Here is a 10,929-nt window from a genome sequence, read left to right as displayed (position 1 = left end):
GAATTTCCAGAGTTCCAACTGCATCATTCTTTCTGAATATTCATAAGAATTTGAAATGTAAATAAAATTGGTTTACTCTGAAATTCTTCTTCTATTTTTTATTTGGAGCCTCTAACCAAGTCTTGTGATTCAACTTTAAATTATGTACAAACGTCACTACCTTGATGAATGTATGTTGAAAGTTGCATATTTTCTCATCTGATTTTCACCATTTATATAATTTATTGACACAATTTTATGTTAAATATTGTTTGGTTTCAATTTTGAATCAACATTATTTCACACTTCTGCACAAACATTCTCCATAATTTGTATTTGTGTTATCTCCACCAAAAGCTGTATATTTTCCCATGTGGAACCTTAATTCTGTAAGATTTACTTTGTGAAACCTTACTATACCTTCTGAAGGACCATTTTGAAGCAGTTTCATTCATAATAACTTTGTCAATCAACCTTTTCGTTGGGGAAAGGATATTAGAAAACTAAAGAGAAAATGTTTTGTACTTTGTGATTGCCTGCATTTGGTGACATGGTCATAAAAAACAAAAAGACATTTAATCAATTGACAGACTGTTGCTCTACATTTCATCATAGCATGTGAAAATTTAGGGGTTTAAAATCAGAAGTATTTTCAGGAAACCAATACAGCTGAATGCTGGACAGAGTAGAAGTTCATTCCAATGAATGTAGGACATCAAGAGGCTTGGACACAGTGCTTTTCAAGATCATCACCTCTCCAACCAGCTGAATGTTTGATTATATGCTGATCGTTTGTCCTATTTTATTGCAGTCTTAAAGCATTTGTTGTATGTAAATACACCCCATCATCGTGTGTGTGTGTGTGTTAACAACAGCACAGTTCACACAAAACCTCTCATGCTTAGCATGCATCTTTCTGGTTGTGACGGAATCTCACCCTATTTTATGATCCCTTATTACTAAAGGGCTGGGGCTCGGTACACTTGTTAGTGCATCAGATCAAACGCTTTATAGTATTTCAGCTCTTTACATCCCGAGTTCAAATCTCACTGAAGCCAGTTTTATGTTTCATCTTTTAGCGTGAAGAGTGAGGGAAGCAGTGCATATGCTAGGACACAACAACCTCCTAAGCAGACTGAGTGCAGATATGAGTAACATATGGGAACTGGTATTAAAGAAGGATAGGAGAATATTAGATTTATAAGCCCTAAAATTCACTCCATAATTGCCCACAGGCATATGGCGTAGTGGTTAAGAATGCGGGCTACTAAGCCCAAGATTCCGAGTTCAATTCCAGGCAGTGACCTGAATAATAATAATAATAACATCGAAAAATACCTTAGGAATGAGAACCCAGGTTCGAAATTTCCCCAAGACACCTGAAGAAGGCTGGAGGGTATATCAGCTGAAACATTGTGTAAACAACAAACAAGATGAGGACAAATATCTGTCAAATGTAAATAATGCTCAATGCCTGATGCATGGTAAAATGATAGAAAAAAACAAAAAAAAACAACAGTTTCCAGAAAAGTACATTATACAATTATAATGGCACTCCAATTTATTGATGTCAAAACAATGGCCTTTCAGTTACAAAATATTTGTACCGTATTTATTTAATGCTATTTATCGATATGTGCATCTGTGTACATTCATAATGATCATGATCGGATGACTGGCAATCATCATCATTTAACGTCCACTTTCCAGCTAGCATGGGTTGGACAATTCGAGTGGGTACTGGCGAACCAGATGGCTGCACCAGACTCCAATCTGATCTGGCAGAGTTTCTACAGCTGGATGCTCTTCCTAACACCAACCACTCCGGCAGTGATCCCGCTCGGATAGTGCTGTTAGCGCTCCACTGGCACGGGTGCCAGTCATCGAATTAGTGGTTAAACCAATATGTAACAAATAGAAATGTTGTAGTTTATAACCTTAACATTTCACATTACTGAGTGTTTATAAAAGATTTTTAAAAAAAACTTACATGTATTACTCTTTTACTTGTTTCAGTCTTTTGACTGTGGCCATGCTGGAGCACCGCCTTTTAGTCGAGCAAATCGACCTCAGGACTTATTCTTTAGAAGCCTAGTACTTATTCTATCGGTCTCTTTTGCCAAACCGCTAAGTTACGGGGACATAAACACACCAGCATTGGTTGTCAAGCGATGTTGGGGGGAAAAACACACACATACAAACATACACACACACATACATATATATATATATATACATATATACGACGGGCTTCTTTCAGTTTCCGTCTACCAAATCCACTCACAAGGCTTTGGTCGGCCCGAGGCTGTAGTAGAAGACACTTGCCCAAGATGCCACGTAGTGGGACTGAACCCGGGACCATGTGGTTGGTAAGCTAGCTACTTACCACACAGCCACTCCTACGCCTATTTGTATATATGAATATTTCCAGCTTCTGGAAAGAAAAAGATCTTTCGGATTGCATGCCTGGAGGCTGCAGGTTCTTGTGTAGAGTTAGAGAAATAATATTAATGTTACAACTGCAGTTTCAATTTCCTTCAGTCCAATGCCTTGAGGCTGTGGGCTGGTGCTTGCTTAGAGGAAAACATATGAATCATCATCATCATCATTTAAGACATGCATCTTCCATGCTGTCATTGGTTGGAATGGTTTGGTAAGATCTGATAGCAATAATATTCCCATCACTTTTGAGATGTTAAAAAGGGTAGATGAGTGGTAGTGATGGGGAGATTGCTTTTCTTGAGAATGGTACATACTACATTCTAAAGATTGAGAGAGAGAGAGAGAGAGATTTTGGAAAGTTCTGAAAGGACAGAGGCTAGTTTAGGAGTTTGGTCCACACAGTGTATGTATAATGTATAATGGGTGGGACAATGTATCAGCAACAATGTGTCTAAAATAAATAGAATATGTTTTAACAAGGTGTCATTACATTCATAAAAAAGTTTAAAACAATAGAAGGATTTTTCTTTGAAGGTTATCTCTACAGACATTCCATAGAAATTATAGCCAACACTTATTTTTGTTACAATGTTTTGTATCTGGGACATGAGATGTAAACAAGAAATATTGCAACAAAATCATCATCGTTTAACGTCTGCTTTCCATGCTAGCATGGGTTGGACGATTTGACTGAGGACTGGTGAACCAGATGGCTACACCAGGCTCCAATCTGATTTGGCAGAGTTTCTACAGCTGGATGCCCTTCCTAATGCCAACCACTCCGAGAGTGTAGAGATGTTGTAACAAAATCAGTGCTGGTTATAATTTCTATCGAATATCTGTATAGATAACCTTAACAAATGATGTAATAGCACTGCTAACACAATAGAACACAGAACTGTCTTTGTTATAGTTTCATAACGAAATAATGAGTCCCAACAAGTCACTAGTAGAAAGATTATCACAGCCGACTTTGTTTTTCAGTGTTTATTGAAGATCATCATGTAGAGCAGGCACTTCATGTTTACATTTGAGCTAAATTGAAAAAAATGGACTTTGCATTGGTTTAATGGTTGTTTTCGATTCTGTAAAAGAAAATGAAAAAAGAAAATTGATATAAATTCATAACAATAAAAACAAAACAAAACAAAACAGAAAAAAGACCTCTTCAAAGCAGTGCTCTAGCATGACCACAACCCAGTGGCTGAAACAAGATATAAGACAAAGTTTGGATTTAAAGATGAAATTAATTTTTGAGGAAATATTTTGGTACCACTCCCTTAAAATCATGAGCCAAATACACTATCTACTAAGCTATGAACCTTCACGTGGAAGTATGTGGATGCTTATGTGTGGATATGTTTGATTTTCAGTGTATGTGTATAAATGTGTAGTATTTACATACATACATGTATGTGTATATACACCTGCTCTACTCTTTCACCACAACTTTCTCTCACTCTTTCTTCCTGTTTCTGTTGTACCTGTATTTCAAAGGGTCAGCCTTGTCACACTGTGTCACGCTGAATATCCCCGAGAACTACGTTAAGGGTACACGTGTCTGTGGAGTGCTCAGCCACTTGCATGTTAATTTCACAAGCAGGCTGTTCCATTGATCAGATCAACTGGAACCCTCGACGTCGTAAGTGACGGAGTGCCAACAAACACGGTACTGGCATCAACCATGACTGTGGTTTCACTTGGCTTGTCGGGTCTTCTCAAGCATGGTCACTTGTCCAGCAAATCATCACCCAGATAATGAGTATTACTATTATATATCTATTTCCTTCCTTTCACCTGTCACAAATGCCCTGACTCTGTGGTGGTATGAAACAAAAAAGATCATAGTAACATCACATGACATAATAAAACGTTACAGAGTGGGAACTGAGAATATTTAGTTGTACACCTAGGAACCAAGTTGACTCATTTTTGATAGTGGGAATACTTTCTAAAATCCTCAAGATTTCACATGATGTAGCATTTACATTTTATTTTCACTGACCAATAGAAAAAGATTCTGAGAACTGATTTGCATATGGTTAGTACGTTACATTACTAGTAAAAATTTCACCAGCATAGTGAGGATTAATAATTTATACAAGATAGTTAAGAAGACTATTCCAGAGAGAGAGGGAGAGAGAGAGAGAGGGGGAGAGAGAGAGAGAGATATGATAAAATTAACAACTTACTGGTGTAGGTTTTCTGTAAAAAAGGAAAAAAAAAAGAAGAAATGAGAAATAAAATATAAATACTCATTTACAATAACGGGCAGTAGACAGAATTCATTCTATCCATGAATAATTATATATAGCGGTTTAAAACATATTTAATATTGCTGTAGAATAATTTGGGTGAAGCTTCTAAATTGCTGACAATACATATTTTTCAACTGAATGATCATTATTTGAGAAACTTTGTGACCTTGGATCATCTTGCTTAACCAAGTCACCCCTAAACTAGGAGGGATATCATCAAAACTGTTCCAACTATTTTGCTTTCATTAAAGTTGTATCTAGGACCACATTATATAAAATATCATTCTTTTTATAATACAGTGTTCCAGAAGTCTTGGGCACATTTCAAGTCCACATATCTGCTGGACTATGATTGGTAGTAAGATGGAAGTGATACCATTTTAAAGCTAAATTCATTAAGTTTTTTTGTAATGCTAATGATTTTTTCATATTTTTTTCAGATCCAGTAATGGCGTTCACTCAACCAGAAGAGGAGTTTTGCGTCCTTGAATTTGCAAAAACTGAATCATGGACACTTGTTCAACGTGCATTTTGCACAAAATTCCGAAAAGAGGCACCAGATAGGAAGTCCATATTGAGATGGAATGGTAAATTCATGAAGGATGGGTGTTTGTACCCAGCTAAGAGAACGGGATGCCCCTCAACTTCAGATGATACAGTTGAGCGAATTCAAACTGTCTTCGAGCAGAGCCCCCGTAAATCGATCAGAAGAGCCAGTAGGGAACTTCAGCTTCCTACAACAACAGTTTGGCGTATCTTAAAAAGACGACTGCGGATGACACCTTACAAGCTACAGTTAGTCCAACAGTTGCAGGACACTGATAAACCAGCTTGCTGTGACTTTTGCATTGCAATGCAAGAAAAGTTGGAAGATGACGGATTTGATGATCGGCTTGATTTTAGCGATGAGGCGACCTTCCAATCCATACTTGATACACATCTCACTAATGTAATCTGTGTCTAATAAGTGTGCTCCACATGTCATCTACATCTAAAGACTGTGATATGTATCTGAAGAAATGAATCCAGATCAAAATACAATGATTTGCATCTAACAACTGCAATCCATATGTAAAAACTGTGATATATGGAGTTGGATAATGTCACACATGCCTGAATGATGTAATCCCCATCTCAATAATGTGATTTGCATGTGAAGACTAAAATCCACACGTAAAGACTGTGATCCACATCTAAGGACTGATCCACATGCAGCAACTATGATCTACATGTGAAGCTTGTGATTCACATCTAAAGACTGCAATTCAGATTGGAAGAATGCGATCTCCATATGAAAAATGTGATTCAGACCCTAATAATGCGATGTGTGTTGAAAGATTGTGAGTCACATCTAAAACTGATTATAATACATAGTGAACATCTATATGTAATTTATTATATAGGAATAAATTTTGTCACTTACGGAGTGAATCTGGAGAAAATAATGGAACTGAAAATAAAGAAAGAAATTAAATAGATTATCTGAATAAAATAAAATAGAAATACAAAGTAAAATAGTAATTCCAGAATATTCAGAAGAGTAATGAAAATATGTTTTACAAATGGTATACAAGAGGAATATAAATATCAGACATTTCAAATAAATATGTTTAATTGGCTGAGTAGACCTGTGATCAAGTACTTTCTCTTTGTAAACTTCTGTTCTACATTATCCATTCTGTCCTTTTTCTAAGACAACTGAATGTAATGTGCAGCAAATTCTGCTGCTACTTTTAGCAGGTCAGTCAACCACAAAATGCCTGCTTTGTTCCCTCCTAGGTAAATACGAAGTAAAACACAGTTCATTCCTTCAGACTAAGTGAAAACTAATATATTTGAAAACTTGTCGGGTTGTCACATAAATTGTAGACCAGCTTAATCCTGCCCTACCATCTTAAAAAGAGAGAAGACACATTGAACATTGTAGTCCAAGGTATCCATTGTCTAAGATGATTAAATGTGTCTATATAAATTTTAAAACCTAGTTTTCATACTGAAGTTCAGGAAAATTTAATGAAAGAAAGCCAAAATTTAATCCTTAAATCATTACTATTCACAATAAAAGCTGAAGTGTCACTAAAGATGCTTTACACAGTCACCCAACTTGCTAGAAATAGTAATTAAATCTCTCTATAATAATACACCACCATCTAAAAAAGAAGTAATGACAGACATGTTTCCTAAATAAATAGTCTGATAATATAATATGAATGACATGCTTTTAACCATAAATCTATTTGATTAGAGCAGACCTGCAACAAAACAACAACAAAGAGAACATTAAAAAGGGACGATAATAATAAAATAAATTCATACCAGATAAAGGAGTGTTGCCCTCATCATCTGAAAAAACAAAAAAATCATTAGAAAACGAAAATATACATATGTATAATGCTCGGGAATTGAAAAAGTCTTTAACGTTTCGAGCCTACGCTCTTCCACAGAAAGGAACACAGAAAGAAACAAGGAGAGAAAAAAAAGAATGTGCAGAGGCTAGCGATATATATGCAAACCACACAAATACATATTGTCACAATGCACAAGTACAACAAATATATAATACTGACAACACAAATACATACACAATCGCAATGTACGCAGTCACACCACATAACATGCATAAACACTTAATGGAATAAATTGAAACTTACACAAATTGTTTTCATCTAAAAAAAATAAAAGCAAAAAAATTAATTAGATTTGCAATTGATAACAACACCTGCACACATGGAAACAAGAATGCATTACAATGTGTAAGACAATTTTTGCCCTTGGGTAGCAACTGTTATTTCTTATTTGTCTACCCCTAAAAATTATGAAATATGGCTAATATTTCTGTCAAACTTTACTTTTGTTATTTTTATTCAAACCCCAAAGAATCCCTCCCAACACATGGCTATGATGCTCCCACCACTATTTCTGCTCATGATCAGAGATGTACATTTTGTCAGTCACAAAAGGACATGCTAAAGTGGTTAAAGTCAAGCAACTGACAAGTCAGTCATTGGTTTTGAAGAGAATATTTGCTATAATGATATTTCTGCTTCAGCAACTCAGTGCTGAATCTGTCTGAAATGTAATGGAAAAAAAGGTCAGTTTCAAACCATTGATGTCCAGGTCACAAAAGCAAAGTTCGAAGGGAAAAGTAGTCCATTTCATTTGATTTTTAGATAGAAGCAAAAAGGAAATAACACTTAATGAGCAAAGACAGAAGAAAAATAAAAATTTTCTAACAGTGTTATGTATACAAGCAAGTTAAGCTAAAAAAAAAATTGTATGAATAGTGGAAATAAAAGAAAAATAACAAATTACAAAGAACAGAAGGAAAAGGGAATATAAAGACTGTGATTCACATTTAAAGACTGATCTACATGCAGCAACTATGATCTACACTTGAGGCTTGTGATCCACATCTAAAGACTGCAATCTACATCTGAGAGATTGTGACCCACCACATTGGAAGAGTGCAGTTCACATCTGAAGAATGTGATCCAGACCCAAATAATGTGGTCTGTGTTGATAGGCTGTGGCCGACATATAAAGATGAAAAGAAGACATAATGACAATCTATGTGTAATATATTATTTAGGAGTAAATTTTGTAACTTACAAGGGGAAGGTGGAACACTTATAAATAAAAAAGAAAATAAGGCAGAAATGCAAAAAAAGATAGTAATTTCAGAATTTCAGAGTAATGAAAATATATTTCAAATGATATTTAAAGTGAGAAGACAAATATCCCTGAGATTTGAAGTAGATAAATATGGTTAATGTTTAATTCCACATAAAACCTGGTTGAGTAGACCTATGATTAAAGATCTTGTCTTTGAAAACATCTACCTACATATCTGATTTGTCCTAAGACAACTGAATGTAATATCCAACATATTTCACTGCTATTTTTAGCAGGTCGGTCAACTACAAAATGCCTGCCTTGTTCCCTCCTAGATAAGTATGAAGTAAAACAGTTCATTTGTTCAATTACCATCCTAAAAGAAAGAAGACATCACATTGGACATTGTAGTCCAGGGTAATCAATGTCTAAGATGATTAAATATATCTATATAAATTTAAAAATTTAGTTTCCATATTGAAGTTCAGGTAAATTTAATAAAAGCTAGAATTTAATCCTTAAACCATTGCCATCACAAAAGCTGGAATATAACATAAATTCTGGATATGTAGGCGTAGGAGTGGCCATGTGGTAAGTAGCTTGCTTACCAACCAAATGGTTCCGGGTTCAGTCCCACTGCGTGGCACCTTGGCCAAGTGTCTTCTACTATAGCCTTGGGACGACCAAAGCCTTGTGAGTGGATTTGGTAGACGGAAACTGAAAGAAGTCCGTCGTATATATGTATTTATATATATGTATGTGTGTGTATCTGTTTGTGTGTCTGTGTTTGTCAAAAATGAGTCAACTTAGCGGTTCGGCAAATGAGACCGATAGAATAAGTACTAGGCTTACAAAGAATAAGTCCTGGGGTCGATTTTCTCGACTAAAGGCGGTGCTTCAGCATGGCCACAGTCAAATGACTGAAACAAGTAAAAGAGTATGTGTCACTAAAGAAGTCTTTATACAGTCATTCAACTTGCTAGAAATAGTAACCAAATATCCCTAAAAGAAAATGAGACAAAGCATTAGATCCCAAAATAATTCTCTTTACTCATTTACTTGTTTCAGTCATTTGACTGCGGCCATGCTGGAGCACTGCCTTTAGTCGAGCAAATCGGCCCCAGGACTTATTCTTTGTAAGCCTAGTACTTATTCTATCGATCTCTTTTGCCAAACCACTAAGTTACGGGGACGTAAACACACCAGTATCGGTTGTCAAGCGATGTTGGGGGACAAACACAAACACACATATATATATTCATATATACAATGGGCTTCTTTCAGTTTCCGTCTACCAAATCCACTCACAAGGTTTTGGTCGGCCCAAGGCTATAGTAGAAGACACTTGCCCAAAGTGCCACGCAGTGGGACTGAACCCGGAACCATGTGGTTCATAAGCAAGCTACTTACCACAGAGCCACTCCTGAATTTCTGAAAATACAATATGCAAAAGTTTCAGTGTCTTTGACCATGAACCTACTTGATATAGGCTGACTCACAGACAACCAACAACAAAGAGAACATTGGAAAGCGTTATAATAGTAAAAAGAAAATCATACCATTTATAGGAGTGTTTCCAGCAGCATCTGTAAAACCAAAACAAAACAAAATATTGTAAGGAAATGAAAATATAATGTGCGACAGTATATTGAAGTGTGTGTGTGTGTGTGTCTGTGTGTGTCTGTGTAAATGTATATATAAATATGTGTACAGATGTCTAGGAGTCTATGTATGCATACAATAATTTACTAAATAAATAGTATCTGATAATATACACTCAGAACCATGTCCCATTCTTAGAGAGGGGAGACACTATTAGCATGTTTCAGTCTAGAGGTGACATGCCTCAATTCTGTCCGTATAACTCCAGTAGGCTGAAGTTATTGATAGATGAAATGGAAGAAATAGAGGTACATGGATGATTCTCTTGGCCTCTTCAGAGATTTTATAAAGTTCATGAAGTTAATTTAAAATATCCAAATATAAACATATAAAAAATCGTAAAAACTCACATATATATTATGGTTTTTATATGTTTATATTTGGATATTTTAAATTAACTTCATGAACTTTATAAAATCTCTGAAGAGGCCAAGAGAATCATCCATGTACCTCTATTTCATCCATTTCATCTATCAATTACTTCAGCCTACTGGAGTTATACGGACAGAATTGAGGCATGTCACCCCTAGACTGAAACAGCTGTAAGTCATTGTCCCATTTTAGGTCACTAGATGTCTTTTTTTAATTACTGATATGACATAATATGCCACATGTGTTTGTATATTGTTATTGTCCTCTTAGTTAATAAATAAACAGGTAAACTGACACAATACAATGTCTGCAAGTTGATGAAAACCACCTATTCCCCTTCATTTTCTTATTGCTATATATATATATATATATATATATATATATATATATCGTCATCATCATCATCATCATCGTTAAACGTCCGCTTTCCATGCTAGCATGGGTTGGACGATTTGACTGAGGACTGGTGAAACCGGATGGCAACACCAGGCTCCAATCTAAATTGGGCAGAGTTTCTACAACTGGATGCCCTTCCTAACGCCAACCACTCAGAGAGTATAGTAGGTGCTTTTACGTGTCACCCTCACGAAGGCCAGTCAGGCGG

At 35.7% G+C, this 10,929-nt stretch overlaps 1 protein-coding gene across 1 annotated transcript in view; it reads right to left on the bottom strand.

Moving 5' to 3' along the window:
* Nucleotides 1-1,498: 1,498 nt before the first annotated feature.
* Nucleotides 1,499-10,929, bottom strand: part of LOC106867219 (N66 matrix protein) — a 16,406-nt gene continuing 6,975 nt past the window's right edge. The window contains exons 6-11 of the mRNA XM_014912026.2: nt 9,851-9,877; nt 7,331-7,345; nt 6,996-7,022; nt 6,103-6,129; nt 4,614-4,626; nt 1,499-3,506 (exon numbers count right to left, since the gene is read on the bottom strand). Coding sequence (XP_014767512.1) covers nt 3,488-3,506; nt 4,614-4,626; nt 6,103-6,129; nt 6,996-7,022; nt 7,331-7,345; nt 9,851-9,877 — 128 coding nt within the window. The 3' untranslated portion in view covers nt 1,499-3,487. The remainder of the gene's footprint in view (nt 3,507-4,613; nt 4,627-6,102; nt 6,130-6,995; nt 7,023-7,330; nt 7,346-9,850; nt 9,878-10,929) is intronic.

The sequence above is a fragment of the Octopus bimaculoides genome, chromosome 13, assembly GCF_001194135.2.
Source record: "Octopus bimaculoides isolate UCB-OBI-ISO-001 chromosome 13, ASM119413v2, whole genome shotgun sequence".
Lineage (NCBI taxonomy): Eukaryota > Metazoa > Mollusca > Cephalopoda > Octopoda > Octopodidae > Octopus > Octopus bimaculoides.
This window is presented reverse-complemented; position numbering and strand designations above follow the sequence as displayed.